General features: G+C 35.4%; 1 protein-coding gene across 5 annotated transcripts in view; it reads left to right on the top strand.

Annotated features, from left to right (window-relative positions):
* The window catches only part of FAT4 (FAT atypical cadherin 4), a 185,731-nt gene that overhangs the window by 108,035 nt on the left and 51,092 nt on the right, over positions 1-26,604 (top strand). For all 5 annotated transcript variants that reach the window (XM_031664296.1, XM_021938782.2, XM_021938784.2 and 2 more), the window contains one exon: positions 18,961-19,141. In XM_031664296.1, coding sequence (XP_031520156.1) covers positions 18,961-19,141 — 181 coding nt within the window. The remainder of the gene's footprint in view (positions 1-18,960; positions 19,142-26,604) is intronic.

Below are 26,604 nucleotides of genomic sequence, written 5' to 3'. Positions count from 1 at the left end.
TTAATTCCCTTGGATACTCTTCATATGAATAACCACTTTTTTCAGGAGAATGTGAGTTTTAGACATCCGGTTTTAGAATCTACGGTTTAATCTTATTTTCCAGGAATGAGATCTTTGACAGAGGACTTAAAATACATATTCACTGTTTTGATTCAAAAGTCAAACTCATAGATGACATGAGAAATTTCAGAAAAATATGGCAGCTATTAGATCCCAGATGCAATGTTTTTCCCGAATCTGTAGTGTTCTAAGGACATGGAAAATATCAAAGTGTTTTTTTAAAAAAATTTGAGAGTTTAATTCTTTATCTCACAAATCACCTTTCCTTTGCATTTTTTTGAACTATTACCTTAGCCCAGAGATAGGTCAGTTTCATCAGTATGGCACGGATTGCAGTGGCAGCTTTTTAATCATGCAAACCACTAAATCTTTCAATGTGGGAGGGAGAAAACATTACCATTTAAACTATCATCATGTTTTTATTTACTGACTGCATGGTTACAAAGTAGCACATCTGGAAACTCTAACTACTCCTGTCTACTACTCCAATAAGCTACAACCACACTATCATGTGTGTGGTGCTAAAAGTTACATTACTAAATTACAAAACCAGAAGAGAGTATAATAATTATATCTCATTTTTCCTGTAGATAATTAAATTGCTAAACAGACTACAATTCCATTACTGATGATATGTTGCTTAGGTATAACTGAAAGTATGGATATTCAGCCTTCATTATGCATTACTTACTGTTATTTCTTCTAGAAAGATTTACTGTACCAAGTAGAAACTCATAGGAGGCTAACACATCCACTTGTTATAGTAATACAGGTACTGCTGCAAGGTTTAAAGGAGAATTTGCTCTAAAGCAGTAATGTCATTCATATGGGTTAGGCATTCTATTGCTAAGTAGCCTTTCTTACTAGAGTTTGCCTTACTATTTTCTCATATGTGCAAGAAATAAAATAATGTTTTAAATGGAGTAAGTAGCAGGAAATTATCAGGGAAACTAGAAGAGTATACTTTAAAAAATGAATTCAGATAGAAATGGAAGTATATCCTAGAGTTAAATACATAGACTTTATAGTTAAACCCCAGTTCACATCCTACCTCTGACATTCCCAGCTATATGACCTCCGACAACTTTCCTATTCCTTCATTTTTGTATCTATGATTGGAAATACTAATATCTATATGAAAGTTTGTTGATCAAATAGATAAAAGGAATTGCTTATTTTAGCTATTAATGTCAGTCGGCATGTTTGCTAGACATTTCAAGCTTAGTAAGGCCAAAGTAACACTTTTGACTTCTATTCACCTCCCTACCTTAAACGAATTGCTCTGTAGAGCATTTCACAATTGCTGAAGGCAAACCTTGTTATTATTCTTCATTCCTCTTCCTCTGTACACCATATCCAACAAATTCATTAACAGGTAGACTCAGCTTCAAAAATGTCCAAAATTGTCCTGAATGTATCCATTTTTCTTTACCTCTAATACTACCTCCTTAGTCTAAGCTAGGGGTAGTATGATAGCTTGCTAACTGCCTATCTTTTCTCCTGCATGGTGCGTTTCCCAACAGACAACACATGAACATTTAAAACTATAAATTAGATCATCATACCCCATCTCTTGCATAGAGACCCCGCAATGATTTCTAAGAATAAAATTTAAATGTCTTACCATTGACTACATGGGATTAAATAACCTAGTCTCTGTCAGTTTATCTGAACCCCTCCACCACCGCCAGTTGCCACCTTTATTTTGAGCCAGTGCCATGCACTGGCCCCAGCTCACCCTTTGTCTCCTCTCAGTTCTGCATTTAGTATCATCACCTTGTTAGATTTCAATTGGCCTACGTGGAAGTATTTTACACCATGGAAATCAGTAAATGCTTTGAATCTAGTTGGCCTGTTTCTTGAAAGCAGTTGCTAAATGTTTACTGCATACTGTCAATGCCAACCAATCAATCAGGCTTCCTTAACAATGCCAACCTTTCTGCCATGTTGGCCTTTTGCACTTGTAGTTCTGTTTGCCTGGAATTTTCTACTCTACAGCCAGCTGTTCGGTTTGGTTTGGTGGGGGAGAGGGGCATTTATGACATGGTCATTTTTTCATTATTTTAGATAAAATGTCAACTTCTCAGAGAGGACTTATCTGACCAGCAGTGTTATGTTTGCCGTTGCCCTCTCCCCAGGGTCACTCTATCAACTTACCTCTTTGTGATTTCTGAACACAAATTCCTATCTAAAATTGTATTCTTCTACCTAAAATATATGAGTATATAGAGTTTGTTTACCTTATCCATCTCTATCAGATTTCCAGAGAAAGTGAAATTCCTAAGTCTTATTCAAAATGGGATTCTCAGAAACACTTAGAAAAGGACCTGCAACATAATAGGTGCTTAATAAATATTTGTTGAATGAATAAGTTATATTTGTTGAATAATGATAGTTATCTGAAAGACAAACTATTATTTTAATATGTAACTGTTATTTATATTTATTTAACATACTCATATTTAGTTTGTTATATATTCATTGTTTGCAGATTTTTTAAAAGAATCTTCCAAAAGAAAAAAGTGCAAATCATTTTTAACTCATGGCTGAAATTCCAGAATTTTTTGCTACATTGGCTGTGGTCATTCAAATTGACCTCTGTTTTGAAAATCAGCACAAGTGTTTAAGACTTTGTGGTGTTTAGTGTGATGTGACAAATTGCAGTCATATGTAAGGACCCAGTGAAGCATTTTATGGGTTTAATTCAGTTTCAAGTGCTTAAAATACTGCTTGAGCTGTATTCTCATGACTTTCTCCTGAACCTTCTGGCTCTGATTCAATTCTGTTATCTATTAGATGTTTCTAGACAGGTCTTATTGCTACTCTCTGCTTTACTGTCCACTTTTTCTTAGTCTGGCTCATAAGATTTAATTCAAAACCTGCATGAGCAGAAACTACATGCTTTTGAATAGTTTTCGTTCTTTTTGTTTGTTTGTTTTGGAGACGGAGTCTCGCTCTGTTGCCCAGGCTGGTGTGTAATGGCGTGATCTTGGCTCACTGCAACCTCTACCTTCTGGATTCAAGCAATTCTCCTGCCTCAGCCTCCCAAGTAATTGGGACACACCGCCATGCCTGGCTAATTTTTTTGGTATTTTAGTAGAGACAGGGTTTCACCATGTTGCCCAGGCTGGTCTCGAACTCCTGAGCACAGGCAATCCACCTGCCTTGCCCTCCTAAAGTGCTAGGTGTGAGCCACTGCGCCTGGCCTGAATAGTTTTATCATTTGACAGCTCTTTTGTACCTGGGCTTCCCAAAGCAAACAATTGTGAATCTTTCATATCTCCCGAATATCTAAGTACCCTCTAAGCACAAGTGGCAGTTGGTTTCACATAGCTTAAATATAAGGGCCCATCATTTCACATCAACTTAATATGAAAAATTTACTTGTTTTAAATTTTATTATGGAAATTTTGGTGTTCGCATAAATTATTCCAACAGATAAATATTTATTCAAGTAATTTGTCCAGACCTTTTAGAACTTTTTTAACTCCAGATGAGATTATGCCCTCAAAAATAAATTTAAATGCTGTGAGGCATTAATATCTGCCACTACTGTTTCAGGGAACTGAATTAGTGTGCAAGAGAGCAGTAAAACAAACTAGTATGACAGTTTCGGGATGCTACAGTTATATTCAGTGTATATTTTGGAGGAGTTTTTAAACAAAGCTACATATGAAAAAATTCTAAGTTAGAGAAATCTGACATTAAGTGATGATTTTTTTTGGCCAGGAGGTTTCTTGGAGATGAGCCAGTCCACTTCCTTTATTTTCCAGATAAGAAAATTGAAGCCTGGGTTAGATAAGCAGTGTGCTAGAACTTGCAGACCCAGGTAGTGGCAAAGTCAAGTATAATATTTAGAATTTCTGGCTTTCAACTAAATTCTTGCTCATCCATATCATATGTATTACATATTTTTAAGGAAATCAGGATATTCCTTAAAACATATTGCTAACTCTCACTATGACATAAACTTATAAAAATGCAATTTTAAACATCTTTTTTAATACTTTATTCATTTCACTTCAATAAATGAAACATTCAACTGCTATTTTTCTTTCCCTAAATAAATAAATGTTTGAAAACATTTTTAAGTGAAGCCAAATTAAGTGGAATCAGTAATTTTAAATATTGGTATTTTGAAAATAAGCTTAAATTTAGACATTGTTTAAATTTAATTGTTAAATAAAGAAGATAGAATTTGTTAGGCTTTATGCCTAGAAGATGATAATATTGGTAATTATCACTGCCAATTATCATTTTGCATTAATTAAAATCAAACTATGATGCTAATTTAATGCACTTTATAAATAAGTTCTTATTACAGTTAACGATATGGTTTGCCTGTGTCCCCACCAAATCTCATCTTGAATTGTGATTCCCATAATCCCTGTATGTCATGGGAGGAACCTGGTGGGAAGTTATTGAATCATGGAGGCAGTTACCTCCGTGCTGTTCTCTTGATAGTGAGTGAGTTCTTACGAGATCTAATGGTTTTATAAGAGGCTTTTCCCCCTTTGGTCAGCACTTCTCTCTCCTGTCACCATGTGAAGAAAGATGTGATTGCTTCCCTCTCTGCTGTGGTAAGTTTCCTGAGGCCTTCTCAGCCATGCCGAACTGTAGGTCAATTAATCCTCTTTCCTTTGTAAATTAACCAGTCTTGGGTATGTCTTTATTAGCAGCATGAAAGCAGATTAATATAGGTTACTGATATCGTAGAGTAGGGCACTGCTATAAAAATACCCAAAAATGTGGAAGTGACTTTGGAACTGGGTAACCGGCAGAGATGTGAAGAGTTTGGAGGGCTCAGAATAAGAGAGAAAAATGTTGGAAAGTTTGGAACTTCCTACAGACTTTTTGAATGGCTTTGACCAAAATGCTGAGGTGGTATGGAAAATGAAGTCCAGTCTGAGGTGGTCACAGATGGAGATGAGGAACTTCTTGGAAACTAGAGCAAAGGTCACCCTTGCTACGCAAAGAGACTGGCGCCATTTTGCCCCTGCCCTAGAGATCTGTGGAACTTTGAACTTGAGAGAGATGATTTAAAGTAACTGGCAGAAGAAATTTCTAAATGACAAAGCATTTAAGATGAAGCAGAGCATAAAAGTTTGGAAAATTTGCAGCCTGACATTGCAATATAAGAGAAAAACCCAAGCCCACTGCAGAAATTTGCATAGGTAACCAAGAGCCAAATGATAATCACGAAGACAGTGGGGAAAATGTCTCCAAGGCATATCAGAGACCTTCTTGACAGCCTCTCCCATCACAGGCCAGGAGGCCTCGGAGGAAAAAAATGGTTTCCTTGGGTGGCCCTAGGGCACCACTGCTGTGTACAACCTAGGGAGGTGTTACCCCGCATCCCAGTTGCTCTAGCTGTGGCTAAAAGGGGCCAAGGTTCAGCTCAGGCTGTTGCTTCAGAGGGTACAAACCCCAGGCCTTGGAAGTTTCCACATGGTGTTGAGCCTGCAAGTGCACAGAGGTCAAGAAGTGAGGTTTGGAAACCTCTGCCTAAATTTCAGAGTATGTATGGAAACACCTGGATGTCCAGGCAGAAGTTTAATCAAGGGCAGAGCCTTCATGGAGAACCTCTGCTAGAGCAGTGTGAAAGGGAAATGTCGGGTTGGAGCCCCCACACAGAGTCCCCACTAGGGCATTGCCTCGTGGAGCTGTGAGAAGAAGGCCATGCAGCTGGAAAAGCTGTAGGCACTCACCATCAGCCCATGAAGGTAGCTGGGAGTGGGGCTGTACCCTGCAAAGCCACAGGGACAGAGCTGCCCAAGACTATAGGAGCCCACATCTTGCATCAGCGTACCCTGGATGTGAGACATGGAGTCAAAGGAGATCAATTGGAGCTTTAAGCTTTATCTGTTCTGCTGAATTTTAGACTTTTGGGGGCCTGTAGCCCCTTTGTTTTTGCCAATTTTTCCCATTTGGAATGGGTATATTTACCCGATGCCTGCCCCCCTTTATATCTATGAAGTAACTATTTTGCTTTTGATTTTACAGGCTCATGGGTAGAAGGGATGTACCTTTTCTCAGATGAGACTTTGGACTTGGACTTTTGAGTTAATGCTGAGATAAGTTAAGACTTTGGGAGACTCTTGGAAAGGCATGATTGTGTTTTGAAATGTGAGGACATGAGATTTGAGAGGGGCCAGGGACAGAATGATATGGTTTGACTGTGTGCCCACCCCAATCTTATCTTGAATTGTAGTTCCCTTAATCCCCACATGTCCTGAGAGGGACCTAGTGGGAGATAATTAAATCATGGGGGCAGTTACCTCCATGCTGTTCTCCTAATAGTGAGTGAGTTCTCAGGAGATGTGATGGTTTTATGAGGGCTTCACCCCACTTCACTCTGCACATCTCATTCTTCTCTCTCCTGCTGCCTTGTGAATAACGACATGTTTGCTTCTGCTTCTGCCATGATTATAAATTTCTTGAGGCCTCCCCAGCTCTGAGTAATTGTGAGTTAATTAAGCCTCTTTCCTTTATAAATTGCCCAGTACCAGGTATGTCGTTATAGCAGCGTGAGAACAGATTAACACAGTCAGTGATACTATTACACTTCTATGGGCTTATTGATATTTAACAATTCTCTCTTTTTTTGGATACATCTAAAATAAATTTATACTTATATATATATGGGACAGGATTTTTTAATATATTATTAATCTAACATGGACTGTCTTTTATTTCTTTATTTTTATTTTTTTATTATACTTTATGTTCTACAGTACAAGTGCACAATGTGCAGGTTTGTTACATATATATACATGTGTGATGTTGGTGTGCTGCACCCATTAACTCATCATTTACATTATATCTCCGAATACTATCCCTCCCCCATCTCCCAATCCCACAACCGGCCCCCATGTGTGACATTCCCCTTCTTGTGTCCAAGTGTTCTCATTGTTCAATTCCCACCCATGAGTGAGAACATGCGGTGTTTGGTTTTCTGTTCTTGCGATAGTTTGCTGAGAATGATGATTTCCAGCTGCATCCATGTCCCTGCAAAGGACATGAACTCATCTTTTTTATGGCTGCATAATATTCCATGGAGTATATGTGCCACATTTTCTTAATCTAGTCTGTCATTGGTGGACATTTGGGTTGGTTCCAAGTCTTTGCTGTTGTGAATAGTGCCACAGTAAACATACGTGTGCATGTGTCTTTATAGCAGCATGATTTATAATCCTTTGGGTATATACCAAGTAATGGGATGGCTGGATCAAATGGTATTTCTAGTTCTAGATCTTTGAGGAATCGCCACACTGTCTTCCACAATGATTGAACTAGTTTACAGTTCTACCAACAGTGTAAAAGTGTTCCTATTTCTCCACATCCTCTCCAGCACCTGTTGTTTCCTGACTTGTAATGATTGCCATTCTAACTGGTGTGAGATGGTATCTCATTGTGGTTTTGATTTGCATTTCTCTGATGGATAGTGATGATGAGCATTTTTTCATGTGTCTGTTGGCTGCATAAATGTGTTCTTTTGAAAAGTGTCTGTTCATATCCTTTGCCTACTTTTTGATGGGGTTGTTTATTTTTTTTCTTGTAAATTTGTTTGAGTTCCTTGTACTTTCTGGATATTAGCCCTTTGTCAGATGAGTAGATTACAAACATTTTCTCCCATTCTGTGGGTTGCTTGTTCACTCTGATGGTAGTTTCTTTTGCTGTGCAGAAGTTCTTTAATTTAATTAGATCCCATTTGTCAATTTTGGCTTTTGTTGCCATTGCTTTTAGTGTACCAATAACAGGCTCTGAAACTGAGGCAATAATTAATAGCCTACCAACCAAAAAAAGTCCAGGACCAGACAGCTTCACAGGCAAATTCTACCAGAGGTACAAGGAGGAGCTGCTACCATTCCTTTTGAAATTATTCCAATCAATAGAAAAGGAGAGAATCCTCCCTAATTCATTCTATGAGACCAACATCATCCTGATACCAAAGTCTGGCAGAGACACCACAAAAAAAGAGAATTTTAGACCAATATTCCTGATGAACATCGATGCAAAAATCTTCAGTAAAACACTGGCAAACCGAATCCAGCAGCACATCAAAAAGCTTATCCACCATGATCAAGTAAGCTTCATCCCTGGGATGCAAGGCTGGTTCAACATATGAAAATCAGTAAACGTAATCCAGCATATAAACCAAACCAAAGACAAAAACCACATGATTATCTCAATAGATGCAGAAAAGGCCTTTGACAAAATTCAACAGCCCTTCATACTAAAAACTCTCAATAAATCCAGTATTGATGGACCATATCTCAAAATAATAAGAGGTATTTATGACAAAATCACAGCCAATATCATACTGAATGGGCAAAAACTGTAACCATTCCCCTTGAAAACTGGCACAAGACAGGGATGCCGTCTCTCACCACTCCTGTTCAACATAGTGTTGGAAATTCTGGCCAGGGCAATCAGACAGGAGAAAGAAATAAAAGGTATTCAATTAGGAAAAGAAGAAGTCAGATTGTTCCTGTTTGCAGATGACATGATTGTATATTTAGAAAACCCCATCGTCTCAGCCCAAAGTCTCCTTAAGCTGACAAGCAACTTCAGCAAAGTCTCAGGATACAAAATCAATGTGCAAAAATCACTAGCATTCTTATACATCAATAACAGGCAGAGAGCCAAATCGTGAGTGAACTCCCATTCACAATTGCTTCACAGGGAATAAAATACCTAGGAATCCAACTTACAAGGGATGTAAAGGACCTCTTCAAGGAGAACTACAAACCATTGCTCAACAAAATAAAAGAGGACACAAACAAATGGAAGAACATTCCATGCTCATGGATAGGAAGAATCAGTATCGTGAAAATGGCCATACTGCCCAAGGTAATTTATGGATTCAATGCCAACCCCATTAAGCTACCAGTGACTTTCTTCACAGAATTGGGAAAAACTACTTTAAAGTTCACATGGAACCAAAAAACAGCCCACATTGCCAAGACAGTCCTAAGCCAAAAGAACAAAGCTGGAGGCATCACGCTACCTGACTTCAAACTATACTACAAGGCTACAGTAACCAAAACAGCATGATACTGGTACCAAAACAGAGATAGAGATCAATGGCATAGAACGTAACCCTCAGAAATAATACCACACACTTACAACCATCTGATCTTTGACAAACCTGACAAAAACAAGAAATGGGGAAAGGATTCCCTATTTAATAATTGGTGCTGGGAAAACTGGCTAACCATAAATAGAAAGCTGAAACTGGATCCCTTCCTTACACCTTATACGAAAATTAATTCAAGATGGATTAGAGACTTAAATGTTAGACCTAAAACCATAAAAACCCTAGAAGAAAACCTAGACAATACCATTCAGGACTTAGGCATGGGCAAAGACTTTATGTCTAAAACAACAAGTCTCTGAACATTGCTTTCTCACAAAATGTTTATGGAGCACTCTACTCCAGATATTATTCTAAGTCCTGAAGATATGCTGGTGAAGAGGTTTCTGTCTTTATACAGCTTACATTACAATCACAAAAATAGACAGTAGAAATTAAACAATATAATATATAGATTGGGAGTGTTATGAAACATGATGCAGTTAAATAAAGCAGATTAACTGTCTAGAGAGTGTTAAGTAGTTACATATTTTACCCATTTGGAAAGTTAAATCTTTGGACTTGATGATAGTATTAGAAGTATAGGAAGCTACAAAAAGGCATGAATCAGGCCCGAATACTAGAATATTGGGATGAGCAACTTGGAGATGGGGAGAAAAAAGATTTTAGGGCAAATTAGCAAACTTAGTTTCTGGACATACTACATTTGAAATAATATAACTAATTGCGATGTCAAGTAGAAAGTTAAATATAAAAGTTTAGTTCTCAGGGAAGACATTCAAGTAGAGATACATCGCAGGAAGTCATAAACATTAAATGATATTCATTATATGCACACTTAGTTCTTGTAAGGTCCAGAATATGTACTATATTATCTCATTTAATCTCACAATAGCCCTGAAAGTTAGGCACTAGTATCTCAATTTTATGGATTTATAAAACAACCAACAAAAATTTGTGTTATAAAAGATAAACAACTTGTAGTGCCCATTCACCTGTTTCTCAGTGACTGCAGGATTTGAGGCCAATTCACTTCACAGGGGATGATTACTTAACAATTATTTACCAATTTCCAAATGTCAGCCTGTCTACCATATTGTTTTATATAGACTATGTTTATATGAATTTCTTCTCTTTGGATTAAATTTTATTTTTATATTAAAGAGAACATTGTTTTAGGAAGCAAAATATCTTGTGTTTCTCTGTAAGTAAAATACCTGGTAAAGTCATAATATTCATAAATTAGAAATCATAGCATTATTCCACTCCATAAATAAAAAAAATGTGTATCCAAGGGTTTTATTAAGTATAAAGTGCAAAGAAATCTTAGATATTATACTATGAATATACAATACATATGATATACACATACCTCCATAGACAATACAGTCAGTTGGGCTGTATGTTTGCATTGAATTTGTGGGTAGGAGATTAATCTGTGCACAAATTAAATATGTTATCCCTTGTCCTTTATAGATAATTCACAGTCTGTTATACTAAAGGAATATAGAGATTCTGGCTCTAGATTTGGCACAAAAGTTTAGTTATGAAATATTTATGTGTCAGCATAGTAGGTCTTCAGGGAACAGTTCAGTTATTAGCATTTCTAATTAAGGGTATTTATCATTCAACTGAAAGGGAATAAATTTCATTCTTATGCAGGGATTGAAATTTGCTTTTTAATGGAGGGAAACATGCTGCTTTTGCAAAGTTAATGCTAAAAGCTAAAAGGACTGATCATCATGCTTTATTTTATTGGTGAGCACCTGATACCATTTTGAATTAATGTTGTCTGTCACATTATTTATTTGAAGCTGGTCATTGCATTATAAATGGCTCTGTAATCAAAAGAGAGGTCAGAATTGTGTAATATGACATTTTACATCTGAAGATAATTGTTTTTAAATATTCCAGAAAGATCACATTTTGTCAATATTATTTGTGGGAATGTATGATAGAAAAGTTTGCCTTGTCTGTTATGATGAACATTTTCAATAATGAAAATTGCATGAAAATGTTTAAGGGCCCAATAATTCTATAAATCAAATCGTGCTAGAGTTGCCTTCAATTACCGGACATGAAATGCATTTGACTTAATTTTATTTTTGAGTCTAGGGTAGCTTTCATTATTTCCACTGGCATATTTGTTATAGATGGGAATCTTGTTTCCAAAGTTGATAATTGGTTATTGTTTTAATTCCTCTTACCTATAGCAGACTTTATATGAAGTTTGTTAGTGATCTAAGTATTATTCTAAATCATTTATTTAAATAGCATTCTTTTAAATCAGCTATTCTTTAGTCAGAAAAAAAATATTTCTACATAGAATTTTATTTGTGTTTTCTTAATATAAAACTCCAAAAACATTTAATTTCCAAAATTCTATTGAATAAGAGCTAAACTTGCCATCAGGTTCCATAGAATTGAAATTTGATAAAATAGTTTCAATCTATTATTCATTTACTCCATGTAAACTATAAATCTGAGTGTACAAAGTGAATTAAACTTTGAAATGGCAGTAAGCTATGTTTAATATTTATGATAAAATTTATATAAACTGAGTGATAAAGATTATATAAAATCAAAACCAACCTGATTTCATTATGAGGATTTTATTATTTTCAAAGAAGTTTTCTAATTTTATATTTTTAAAACAATTCTTTTTAAAGATTATTTTGATAAGTATTCTTAAATATATAATTTGATATTTTCACTCAGGAGGCAGGAAGAGGTAGGTTGAGTTTAAAATTAGGTGGTAGCCTCTAGTGTTTCAGAGTTTCAATAACTGTGTTGAGAATTTTGGGTTTCTTTAATGTCCTCCAAATAGTAATTCCTCATAATGTGCTTTTTGTAGGCATAAAATATTTGGTTATTATTATTTTTTATTTTATAATTTTTAAAAATTGTGATAAGATATAATTATCATTACATTTCTCATTGTAATAATTTTTTAAGTGCATGGTTTAATGATTAATTATATTCACTTTGTTGTGTAATTTTTCAGTGACATTGTCATAACTTTACTAAATTCATTATTTTAGTTTTACTTCGTGCTTTTTTTATTATGTAATTTATCTTAAGGAAATACAGTGTTTTTGATAGATTCCTATGCAAAAATAATGAAAAAAATCAAATTATTTAAGTGTGTATATATCTAATTTATATAAGCATATATAGAGAACTAATTAGCAGCAATACATTATTTTATAAAATAAAATTTGTAAAATACAGAGCTGTTGGTAATATTTAAAATGTTACATATGTTTTGTTTTGTGTATTTTTTTGTTGTTGTTCAAATTTAAATCTAACCACATAATCTTCAATGCTAATATAGGATGGCTGAATTTCAGTACATTTTTTAGTGGATGGCTTACTTACTGTGAGAAAAATGAGTTTATTTCATGGGAAAAAAAGAAGCTAATACTTTATTACAACAAACATACCCCTAGTCAGGGGACCCATTCACCAAATATTTGATGTCAAGAAAGAAAATGGCTTTGTTGCAAAGCGACAGAGTTAAGTTAAGCAGAAATTCTACTTCTGCTGAATAGCTTTTGATGTTTTAGAGAAGTATTTTTAATTTATAGGTGCTAACATAAAAAATATAATCTTCCTGACATTTGAACTTCAATCATTTAAACTCATTCATTACACTTATTATCTGTGTATTTTCTGATAGAGCAGTTACCTGAAACTTTTTTCTTTTTTAAATCTATTTTAAGTTTTAGGCCTGGGGGCAGTGGCTCACACCTGTAATCCCAGCACTTTTGGAGGCTGAGGCAGGAGATCACTTGAGGTCAGGAGTTCGAGACTAGCCTGACCAACAAGGTGAAACTCTGTCTCTACTAAAAACACAAAAATTAGTCAGGTGTGGTGGCACGTGCCTATAATCCCAGCTACTTGGAAGGCTGAGCCAGGAGAATCTCTTGAACCCGGGAGGAGTAGGTTGCAGTGAGCTGAGATCATACCACTGCACTTCAGCCTGGGCAACAAGAGTGAAATTCCATCTCAAAAAAAAGTCTTATTTTAAATTTTCTTGTACTTCATTTAATATATTTGAGCTGATTAAGCTACCAGTCTTAAAGGCAATGCTAGTTATTAGTTTAATAGTTTTTCATATTTAAGAGTATAAAATGTGACTCACACAAGGCCCAGGGTTAACTGTGGTATCAAGAACAATTGGAAGATTAACTATGTACAGTCTCTCTCTGTCTCTCTCCCCATGAGTGTGTGCGTGTGCACAATTTGGTTTGTGTAAACTTTAGGATACGCCATTCAGAATGTGGGTTTTCTTTTTTGGCTATTTTCTCTAAAAACTGAAGAAGTTTTATCACTTTATCCATGTTTATCTTATATTTATGTATATATATGAATACATATATGCATACATATGTACACACACTACATACAACTTTACAAATTTAAATTTGAAATTATTTTCATCTGAATACCAATTGTAATTAGGCTTTTGACTTTTAACTGGAGTTCTGACTTCTAATTCAAATATCCACTGCATCTTCCTAACCTCTACAATTACAAGTTTCTGAGACCCTGACTTTTAATTTTTATTTGTATATTTTACCCCTTTTATTGGCTCACTGTCCTCTATCAGGAGCCTGTGTCATTATATCCTGCCTCTTTGTGATTGCATCTGGTTTTCATAAATCAATCCCAGATGGAATTGAACAATTTTGCCCTTCTACGCCACTACCTATATAATTCATCATTATCAGATCTATTTGAGCTAAACATTGGCCCTAGTATTCTGATTCTTCTCATGGGATTCATGTTTAATTGGGACCTTCTGTTTCTAAGTAATACACTATCTGCAAAACTTTGACCTTTGTCTGTAGTCTTGTTCTCTGACCCCAGCCTTAGGCTAAGTCCCAGACTATAAGACTGTAGTCCTAGATTGTATATTTCTAGAAGTGTTCAATTATTGGAACTTGCATCCATGTAATCACTAGACCACGTTTTCATATAGAAAATGAGAGAAAAGGTTAATACAGACAGAGCACAAGACCTAATGGTATGCATTATGGGTTAATATAAAAATTAATTAAACATAATTATTCCTGTTTTCAATTAACTTACAACTTAATAGGACGTGAGTGGAGTATGTTGATAATTGTAATAATATAGATTGAAACATCTGCAATAAGAGTAGCATAGTTTTATCTGAGCTTAATTAACTTAGAAAAGCTTTTTTTAAGAATTCAAAACTGGCTTTCTGTCTATTGTGGCTAAATGGAAATTGGTTAAGTTCTTTGGGTCTTAAATTGGTTAACAAAATTAAACAAGAATACCTACTTTGTGGCATCTGTGCATTAAATGAGCAATACGTGTATAAAATATGTATAGATCTGGTATCAAATGTGTTCAATAAAATATGTACAACACATGTATTTGTATATATGTACCTATATTTCAATTTAGTTATAAATATATGAGCAAGGTTTACAGCTAATGACTCTGATTTCAGTTTTTGACACACTAATGTTGAGGCTCTTCAGTAACTTGCAAGAGCAGACCAAGAAATAGGCAGTTGGATCTGACAACCCAGAGGCAGTAGAAAGATTTGGATGGAAGATAAAGTAATAGTAAGCATTGTGCAGCACTTCAAATAGGGTGTATCCACTACATGGTGGGAAACAGTAATACTCCAGAGGATCTCTCCACACAGTCAAAAGGAAAAAAAGTTAAAAAAAAAAAAAAAAAGCAAACACACACAGAAAAGCAACAACAAAAACACAGCATCTTCATTCAATTAGCACATAAAAGAAGTGCCAAGATCTGTGGTCGCCAAGGACTAGGGAGTTTGTGTCACTCATCTGGCACAAATGCAATGAAAATAAGATTCACTTGAAATTAAGGAGCATTCCATTTTTCTCCCTTGATTTCATTTTTCTGCGTAAAGCTGATTTGGAGGTTATGCTATCAGTCAGCAAGCAAGAGGTTGGAGTGGGTTGGAGAGTTGGTAAGCGCCATTCACAAAAATAATAGTCAAACACATTGGACGCAGGATTCAAAGTTCAGGTTAGTTAAATCTCAATAAAAGGCTTAGAAATATAGAACAAAATTTCTGTAAGGTTTCCTATGAAAAAAAAATTAAAAAACTAACAAGACTTGTGTGCACATTTCCTGGGGCAACAAGAAAGTTGAGACAGTTGCAGAAACTGTACTTCACTTTTCTTGAGGTGGGGAAAAAAAAAAAAGAAGAAGAGAACTCCGAGAGCTTATGAAGTGGGTTGTGGCTGATTATAAAGGGAGGAAAAGGGGACTCTGGAGAAGGTTCTTGGCTCGAAAACAGACTCATGTAGATGTAGAATCACCTATGGGGCTGATCTTGGCTTAAGGATCGTTTGCCAGTTTTGAGAATCATTCGCTAATCTTGAGGATCAACAAATGATCCTCAAGCCAGAACTGTCTGTTGTCACTTGTGTGCTTTGAAAATCATCTGGAAAAATAAGATGATATTCTTTGGTATGAACACAGTGAGATTGAACTTGCTGTAATAAACGGCTCGTTTTTTACTGCTTCCAGCATTTGCTTTCTAACTCAGAAAATGTATCTACAATAATATATGGTTTACAGATGAAGAAAGAAATCACATATTCTTGTCCAAATGAGTCAGTCATAATTTAATGTGGTTTTCCATATGTGTATCACCAGACACTTAAGAATACCAAATATTAATATAAAGACTTTGACTGGCAGTAACTTATTTTCTAATTGTTAATTATAGCACAATGTGTGTATCAGAAATATCCAGATCTTTCTTGAAATCTCGCTGTAAGTCTTAAAATATCACATTTAAAAATGTCCAATTTACTGTGTCTTCCATAAAACTGTGACTTTTTAGAGAGCTAAATGTCTCATGTATTTTTACCACATGTGAAACATTGAGATATATTATGATTCAAAATATTTTCCCGAATAATATAAGACTGAATTGAAAGGTTTGGGGAAGGGGCGGAATCCTGAGTGCTGTAATACAGAAAACTATATAATAAAAGTAGACTTTTCATATTTCAATTTCTGTGGGTTCTTTGGTCTCTAAAACAAGTACCAGAAGAAGAATGGGAAACATGGAATATAATTTATGTGCTAGGTAGTGTCCTAAGCACATTACATTCTTCTCAATACCCCTTTGGGATAGAGTCTATTATTATTCTCATTTCACAGATGAAGACTGATTTTTAGTGAGTAGAGTGAAATATCAGTAAAAGAGATTAAAGAACTCTGCATCTCCTCCCATCCTTTACCTCTCTGGAACCTTGATTAATATATCCCCCGCCTTGGTGTCTTTCTCTCTTCCATGGCACCCCCTTTTGCTCACACAAATGCACACATATTCCCTCGGTAATTTTTTTTTTTTTTTTATGCAACTGGTGGGTACTCTACTAACATTATTCATAGCATTAACTTCCATTTCATAAAATTGTATATAGTGAAACACACATTCAAGAAATGTAAGCCAAACATTGGTACTCAACAATACACTCCAAAATATTTATTTTAACCTGAATATATTGCTTGTGAGAAATTTAAAATCTATGCCAAGATTATTGTGCTCAAATGTCCCACAAACTTAATCTGGCCAGTAGTGAAGGTCCTCCCTGTTGGGCCTTCTCTCCATCTCCTGCCTGGTGCTCTTCTAGGCTCAGTGACAGCACTGCTTGTCCAGACCCCCAAAGCAGCACAGGGAGCAGCACTGTTCCCCCTACTGGCAGTACCATCCAGCTTCTTGCCAGTAGTAAAGACTCTAGGTCTGCTTTACCCGGGTCACATCTCAGTGACATTCTTCACTAGGTCTGTAGCCTTGAAAAAACTACTTAAACTTTCTAAACTTGAGCTTGCTTATATACCAAATGGAGACGACAGCAGTGCTGATTTATGGGGATTAGATAAGACAGTTTATGTAAACTTCTTAAACTAGTGCATGCATATCTAAGGACTAAACAAGTATTTACTGTTATTGATATTTCTTTTAATATGTTGCACAGAATTTTTACAGTCTTATTTGATGTGTTTCTCCATTGTATCCTATATTCATATCTATTTTGTTGTGTGTGTGAAATATTTGTTGCATAATTTTACCATTGCTTACAGTAAGCAAGTACTAAAAAGGCATTTAATTTTTTTTTAAGTTTATAGTTCATTATGTATATTACCAATAGATTGAGGGCTATTTTTCCCTTTAATGTAAAATCAAACACTAATACGTAAGATTTCTGCAGTCATAAACTTTACATTAATTTTTTAGATATTTCTTAAACGTCAAATTTTTCTGACTATTTGAATGTTACTTTAAATGAAATACTTAATATAAAATGTCTTATTTTACATATATATGTGTGTGTGTGTATATATATGGCAACAATAATCAGTGTGCAGTCTAAATTTAATTGCATCATTTTCTGGGAGGTATCGTGGTTCTTTATTGTGCTCTGCTCAACCGGGTATACACATTCTTTCATCTAACCTAGAATTCACAAAAATAACAGATCTCCAAAACCATTTCATTCCATAATTTCTCCATCTGTTGATTTTCGTTCCTATACATGCATCTGAGCATAAAAGCTCATTGGTACTAGGCCATGAGTAATTACAATCTAAGAACGTAGAAAAACGATTGAATAGTGGTAAAGGAAACACCAGCAAATCACATGATTATTAGAAAATAATATTGTAAGGTTGTGAATCTCAAAGCCATTCTGTGATAATGAGGGCATTCCATAAACATTTTACAAATAAATGAATGAATGGTTTTATTTAAAAAATATCGAATGGTGAAGTTAAGTAGGATTTAAATATCATATTAAGGGAAATCACTTTATTGAAGGTAAAGTAGTATCTTAGGCAGAAAAGGAGAGTATCTGGGCTTTATTTTATTTTACATAAATGCAGTTAAATGGATCTTCGTTGTTTCTATTTAGAAGAGTTTGAGTTTGAAAAACGGTTTTGAAAACACAATCAGTGGCAGATAATTTACCTTTCAGTTATGGGGACAGCACACAGAATTCCAAGCAATATGGCATCTAGCCTTCACCACAAAATGAGTCTGCTAACTCTGTGTAGTACAGATAGTGTGACCTAAGTGTTTGGCAAATGTTGGCTTTTCACCGTATATTGATAACAGCTGAAACAGGAAATAAAAATGAATCATTTCACATTACATTGAATTTTAAATAGAAGCAGCACAAATGATTCTGAGTTAGCTCATCATTATAAAACTATTCTAGCACGTGGAAGATAACACTTTTTGAGATATAACTTGAAGCTTTTTTTTCCTCCCACTGACAGGTGTTGGTTAGTATGGGAAAGGGATTTAAATACCTTAGAGACTCTTGAATTTGCGATAGTAACAATGATAGTTACAGCTGAGAGTCCAGTTTTTAACATTGCCTTGTTAGTTGGCCAGCTCTTCCATGCCTGTGGGTATTCTTCAAATCTGGCTTTGAGCTATTTTAATGTAATTTCAGAGAAATTACCAGCAGTGCCTCTTTTGTGGCATTTAAATGATATTGTTATGCTCTACATTGTCGAATCAGCACCTTTAAAATAGAATAAGAGCATGACATATACTCTTCGTGCAGAGTTACTAGGAAAGAGTTGAAATTCTAGTTCACAAATGAAAATATTTTTCTTGTAACAAAATTTAAAATGCTCACTTCTGTGTTCAGAAATTTTACTTTGATGTTTCCTGAATTCTCTTTAGTAATTCTGTCTACAGCTAATTATCGTTAAATTTGTTATTTTTTGTTTATAAACATTGAGATTTGATTTTCTTTTCTTTTTAGGATCCCCTGCCCTGACTGGAACTGGAACAATCAGCGTCATAGTAGATGATGTCAATGACAATGTCCCCACATTTGCCAGTAAAGCGTATTTCACAACAATTCCTGAGGATGCACCCACTGGAACAGATGTTTTATTGGTAAATGCCTCAGATGCTGATGCTTCAACAAATGCAGTTGTAAGGTCAGTACGTTTTCCTTTGTAAAGTTTAGCTATTTTCTCATTAAACGTTGATTTTTGAATTACATGAATATAATGTTTAATTAAATGAACGTTATATTAATTCATATCCTATTGTTATCTATTGCTGGTAGCTAACAATTCATAAAATGAGGACTCAAACAGTAAACATTCTACTTAGTACTCTAAGATTTTATTTAATTTTTATTTAATTTATATTTTTTTCATATCTCATGATTTTGTAGTTTGGGACTACACTAGGTGCTTCTTCTGTCTCATGAGGTTGACTGATGGCACTTCACAGTATTTACGTGATAACTGGATGATCTAGAGGGCCCAAGATGACTTTGCATGCCTGCTGCCTTGGCAGGCTTGGTTGGAAGGTTTAGGATCATCTAGGCCCCTCTGTCCTCGAGTAGTCTCAGAACTTCCTGATGTGGTTCTTTAGCAAAGTAGTTGGACTTTTTACATGGTGGTTCTCAACTCCAAGAGCCGCCAGTGAAAACTCCCAGAACTCTCGAAGGTCAGACCCAGATGTGCCATAGCAGCACTTCCATAATACTCTGTTGGTCAAAGCAGTGATGACCAGCCCAGATTCACTGTGAGGAGAAACATGCATCACTCATTGATTGGAAAAATGTCAAGGAACTTTGACCATTTTTATTCCACTGCTAGCCTCAATAAGAATATTTGTGTACTCTTCATTTAGTAAATGTATTTTACTTTGCTTAAATCCTCTTAAAATAGGGACACAAATATGATAACTTGTTCAGAGAGGATGTGAAAGAAATTGAGTTGTAACATTTTATTGACCTAGCTTGTCCCCTTCTTCCGTATCTATTCTAAACTATAAGAAATGAAGATTTCCACATATTCTAGAGAAAAACTCACACACATAAATATTTTATACCCCTCCTCCACTTTCTATAGGCTGGTATTAGGTAAATTAGAGTTGGTTAGATGGCTATCAAAGTAATGGAGCAGAAGATAAAATTTGAGGCATTAAGAATTATCAGCTATGGGTAACAGATATATTGATATGGTAATGATTTGATTAGTGTCTTATTTTGTTGTTTGCTACCAATTTTCTTTCAACAAAATCATTTTGGAAAACTGACTTTCAACACACACATTTTAAGAAACACATTCAGACCATAATACTTGGCCTCTCTAAGGAATTACCTTTAAGCTGAAAGGATTGAGCTGTAGGATAGAATTAAGCACGTTGTGTTATCTAAGAAGGCCAGTATGTCTGGACCAGAGTGAGAAAGGAATTAGAGAGGTAGGCAGGGGCTAAATCACAGGCCATGTAAGGACTTCTAAGCCATGATACAGAATTGGGGTTTTCCAATTTACCTTTAGCTGGGAAACTACTGAGGAGTTTTAAACAGAAGAGACACATAAACTGGTCTACATTTGGATAGAATCTGATGAGAGACGATTTATGGAGAGAAACCAGTGTAACATTTAGGCACTAATGAATATAGTTATCCAAGTAGAGTAACTTTATACTTATGTGGAAAAATGAAAATTGAGCAAATAGATTTGGGACATGCCTTTGTAATTGGACGTGAGATCAAATGAAAGAGAGAAATCAGAATCATCTAAGTTTTCCACTCAAACACCTAGGCAGATCATGATATGATATCATTTACTTTATTTACTCTGGTTTGATAAAATCTTATTGGAATATAATGTGTTTTATGGTTGGTGTTAATAACTCCTTGCTATTCATGGTATCCTGAAGAAAATCTATTATTTCTTCAGATTAAAAGAGCTATTGTTTTAATTATTTATCTCCCATTTAAATTTTACATGGTTAGGTTATTTACTGAACTACTGATGGGATCTCCAGGAACATAAACTTTTATGTGTCTTATAAGTTACTTTTTTTCCAATGATCTAGCATGATTTTGCATATAGCATCCAGCCAACAGATGTTTCTTTTTTACTTCTGCCTGTTTCATCAAACTTTGTATTTCTACAAATGGTGTACTTACTTTAAGTTACACATTTTACTTCACCTTTAGTATTTTCCTTTCTAGAAAATCAGCCTATCCAGATTATGTCTTTGCCTTCCACATATCTATTCCAGAGCTTAGCTTTTACAGATATGTATCCCCTTTTCTCCCAAGTGGACCAAATCTCTATTCAAGCCTCACTTCTAATTCTTCTATATCACAACCCTGGAGAAAGTCATGAACGCCACTGACAAAGTCAACATTCTAAGGAAAATTTCTTTCTTTCTTTTTCTTTTCTTTCTTTTTTTTGAGATGGAGTCTTGCTCTGTCCGGGCTTGAGTGCCGTGGAGCGATCTGAGCTCACTGCAACCTCCGCCTTTTGGGTTCACGCCATTCTCCTGCCTCAGCCTCCCCAGTGGCTGGGACTACAGGCGCCCGCCACCACTCCCGGCTAATTTTTTGTATTTTTTAGTAGAGACAGGGTTTGACCGTGTTAGCCAGGATGGTCTCGATCTCCTGACCTCGTGATCCGCCCGCCTTGGCCTCCCAAAGTGTTGGGATTACAGACATGAGCCACTGCACCCTGGCCAGGAAAATTCCTTAATATGTGTTATTAATCTCTTCCCATTCAATTTCCTCTAACTCTTTAATTCAAAAGTTACTCGTTTTTCTCATGTGTCTTCAAGTTCTCTCTCTTCCTTGAACCATGTAGATATCTATATAAATGCTCATTTACATAAGTTAGCATAGCTACAGAAATGCTCCAAATATCTGGTGTTGAATTCTGGTTCTTTTATTTGCCTGCCATGGTCTAGGAAAGTCATTTTAATGCCTCAAAGGCTTAGTTTCTGCATCAATAAAAATGAACATAAAAATTTATACTTTACAGTTTGTGGACAGACTTTACTAACTACCTACTATGTATCAAACAGTATGTATGGAATCAGTTAATATTCATAAATATCTCTGGCATAATTATTAGGACATATAAGTCATTAAATTAATTCAAGGTTTTTTTTTTCTTTTTATTCCTCTCATATCATCTTTTTTACTCCTAATATAGTCTTTCTTTTACAATATCTGGTACATAACAGTGGTTGACACTTAAATAAATGCATTGAATGAATGATTTTAATATTCTCTAGAATAGCTGCTTTTACTCATTCTATTTTTACTACAACATTCTTGAAAGGTTAGCTTCACAACCTATTTTCTCTGGTCATTTATTCCTGAAAATCTTTAGTCTGATTTTTTTTCCTTCATTGCTTTACTGAAAAAAGGCCTTGTCAGAAGACTACTGAAATTTTTCAAGTCCAGTGACTTTTCTAAGTCCTTATTCTCCTTTACATTTTTCAATGTTCACACTATAGGCCAGACCATCTTTTCTTTTTGGCATTTTTTTTCCTCCTCAATTTCTATATAAACATTATTTTTTATCATCCTGCATCTCTGATCACACACAGTTTGTCTTCTGTTTCTCCTTTTTCTCTCCCTGGAAAGTAATTTGACTACTTCTCACTGCATTATTTTCTCAGTACTTTCGTGTGTGTGTGTGTGTGTGTGTGAAAGAGAGAGAGAGAGAGAGAGAGAGAGAGAGAGAGATTTATTCCATTAATGCAAGCATCAATTCTGTGAACAAAACCTCCAAATCTGTGCTATCAATTCTGATTCCACTCCAAAACTTTCCACCCATATTTATAACTCGCTGATAGACATATTACACTGGAGGTTCTGTTGGCATCATAAACACAGTGTACCTAAAATTCTTTACTTTTCCTGTTTCTCATTTTGGTTTTCTGCTTTGTCTTAATAATATTGCCTTGGTTTGTTTTTTACCACACCTTGAGGCTAAGGGTCATCTTCTCTCTTATACTCAATCAGTGGACGAATTCTCATGTTTCTTCTTTCCTAATGCGTCTGGCACCCATTCTTTTCAGTGCATCCCTTCTGCCAAGATCCTAGTTCAGTCCATACTTACATCATGCCTGTACTATTATAATAAAAATTAACTCACTTCCACGACGCTAGTTTCTAATCCTTCCAATCTATGTGGTACACTATCCTGTAAAATTATAAAGTCCTGACTATACACCAAAAACTTTGTTAAACTCTGAGGAGTTTGACACTCTAAGGCCCATAAGAAGTACAATTTAATAGAAGAGATAACTTTGTAATTTCTTAAGTATAGTACCATATAACAAGTATAGTTTAAGCACAGAATAGGTGGAAAGAATGGTATAGTCGATGATACTTCAGTGATACTTGACAAAATCAGTAGAAGCTTCAAATAATTAATAAATTTTAGAAAGACAGAAAAGTAGTTTATGGAGAAATAAAGTAATGAAAGACATTCTAGGCAAAAACAGTATCAGGTGCTAAGCAAAGAGCTATGCAAAAGCATGGCATCAGAGAAAGAAAGTATTTCCATATGGTTGGTGTGGGTTAGGAGTGGACTTTGTATATCATATAGAAAATTCAAAATTTCTTTCTGCATCTAAGGAGAGAAACAATGGAAATGTTTTAAGCAGCAAGCATAAAAACATGACTAGTTATATTTCATAATGATTTCTCTCTCAGCATTATGGGAAATACTTTGTGCAAAGCAAAGCTTGAGTCAGTGAATTAAAAGGCAATGGCAGAAGTATGCCTCAACATGAGCATCTCTTGGCTCTGCTTTAACAGTTATACTTCCTCAAAATCTTTCAATTACAGTTTGCCTATGGTATAACTCCAGGTCTTCAAATTCTAGTCACCCCATAAATGGCCCCAGCATCTTCCCAAGCTAATTCTGCAGAACTCTGCAACATATGGCCAAAAGTTCAGCATTGCTGGATCATTTTCTGCTCACGGGACGAGGATCTGTGCTTTCCCAAGCCTTATAGGTTTGTTCAATGTATTTGATATCTTTGACCAGGGCTTGGCAAACTGCTACCTGCAGGCCAAATTGGGCCAAGTGCCTGTTTTTGTAAATAAAGTATTATTGGAACACAGCCATGCCCATTCATGTACCTATTGTCTATGGCTGCCCTTGCCATATGATGGTAAGCTGAGTATTGCAACAGAGAATATATGACCTGTAAAGCTGAATGTATTTACTATCTGGCCCATTGTATAAAAGGTTTGCTGACTACTAGCCTAGACCTTCTTTTTTTCTGCCTTTTTGAACACTATTGGAAGATGGGTAGCCCCTTTACAACTTATGTTAAATTTACCCTTCTCTGAGAAGGCTTTTATTTTAATCATTCCAGTCAAGAATGTTCTGTCTTCTGAATACCTACACTGACACCTTTTTTCTGTTTTATAGCACTTTATAGCACTTTGTAGTTACTCTTTTTTTATATCTTTCTGTTATAAAGGATATGAACTTGAAACCAGGATTTTTTTTTACCTACTTAACCATGTCTCTGTTTTGTTTTTTTTTAGTCCCCTTATCCATTTAACTATCTAAATATAGGTTGAGCATCCCTAATCTGAAAACCCAAAATCTAAAATGCACCAAAATCCTAAACTTTTTGAGCATCAACATGATGCCACAGGTGGAAAATACCACACCTGATACCTTTGCTTTCTGATGTTTCAATGTTCACAAACCTTGTTTCAAGCAATTATCAAAAATATTAGATAAAATTATCTTCTGGCTATCTATATGAGGTATATATGAAACATAAACGAATTTTGTGTTCAGACTTGAGACCCATCCCCTAGATATCTCATTATGTATATGCAAATATTCTAAGATCTAGAGAAATCCAAAACACAACTGGTTCCAAGATTTTTGGATAATGGATACTAAACATATATATAGATAGATTTGGATAGATTGTATATAATAGACTATTACATTATACATATATATTACATAGGTCCTATTATGTTGGTAAACTTAGACTTTTGAAGGCTCACCATTTATCAATTACAATGCCAAGTGCTCTTTATAAAAAATATTTTTAATACTCAAAACTACCAAATAAAAAGAGTAAAATGTGATCTCCACTTTACAGATAAAGAAAGAAGGCTTAAAAATGTTAAGAAATTTTTGTGAATTTAAATGCTATTAATGGGGTTTAAATTTATGTCCAAGTGAACTATGTTCTAAAGTCCAGTCTCTATTTTTTCTTTTCTTTTAAATTATTATACTTTATGTTCTAGGGTACAGGTGCACAACGTGCAGGTTTGTTACATATGCATACATGTGCCATGTTGGTGTGCTGCATCCATTAACTAATCATTTACATTAGGTATATCTCCTAATGCTATCCCTCCCCCATCCCCCGACCCCACAACAGCCCTGGTGTCTGATGTTCCCCTTCCTGTGTCCAAGTGTTCTCATTGTTCAGTTCCCACCTATGAGCGAGAACATGCGGTGTTTGATTTTCTGTTATTGCGATAATTTGCTGAGAATGATGGTTTTCAGCTGCATCCATGTCCCTACAAAGGACACGAACTCATCCTTTTTATGGCTGCTTAGTATTCCATGGTGTATATGTGCTACATTTTCTTAACCCAGTCTGTCATTGATGGACATTTGGGTTGGTTCCAAGTCTTTGCTGTTGTGAATAGTGCCACGGTAAACATACGTGTGCATGTGTCTTTATAGCAGCATGATTTATAATCCTTTGGGTATATACCAAGTAATGGGATGGCTGGGTCAAATGGTATTTCTAGTTCTAGATCTTTGAGGAATCGCCACACTGTCTTCCACAATGGTTAAACTAGTTTACAGTCCCACCAACAGCGTAAAAGTGTTCCTATTTCTCCACATCCTCTCCAAGCACCTGTTGTTTCCTGACTTTTTAATGATTGCCATTCTAACTGGTGTGAGATGGTATCTCATTGTGGTTTCGATTTGCATTTCTCTGATGGCTAGTGATGATGAGCATTTTTTCATGTGTCTGTTGGCTGCATAAATGTGTTCTTTTGAGAAGTGTCTGTTCATATCCTTTGCCTACTTTTTGATGAGGTTGTTTGTTTTTTTCTTGTAAATTTGTTTGAGTTCTTTGTAGGTTCTGGATATTAGCCCTTTGTCAGATGAGTAGATAGCAAAAATTTTCTCCCATTCTGTAGGTTGCCTGCTCACTCTGATGGTAGTTTCTTTTGCTGTGCAGAAGCTCTTTAGTTTAATTAGATCCTATTGGTCAATTTCGGCTTTTGTTGCCATTGCTTTTGGTGTTTTAGACTTGAAGTCCTCGCCCATGCCTATGTCCTGAATGGTATTCCCTAGGTTTTCTTCTAGGGTTTTTTTATGGTTTTAGGTCTAACATTTAAGTCTCTAATCCATCTTGAATTAATTTTTGTATAAAGAGTAAGGAAGGAACCCAGTTTCAGCTTTCTACATATGGCTAGTGAGCTTTCCCAGCACCATTTATTAAATAGGGTATCCTTTCCCCATTTCTTGTTTTTGTCAGGATTGTCAAAGATCAGATGGTTGTAGATGTGTGATATTATTTCTGAGGATTCTGTTCTGCTCCATTGGTCTATATCTCTGTTTTGGTACCAGTACCATGC

The sequence above is a fragment of the Papio anubis genome, chromosome 3 (genome assembly GCF_008728515.1).
Source record: "Papio anubis isolate 15944 chromosome 3, Panubis1.0, whole genome shotgun sequence".
NCBI classification, from domain to species: domain Eukaryota; kingdom Metazoa; phylum Chordata; class Mammalia; order Primates; family Cercopithecidae; genus Papio; species Papio anubis.
Note: the sequence above shows the minus strand (reverse complement) of the source record. Positions and strands in the feature narration are given on the sequence as shown.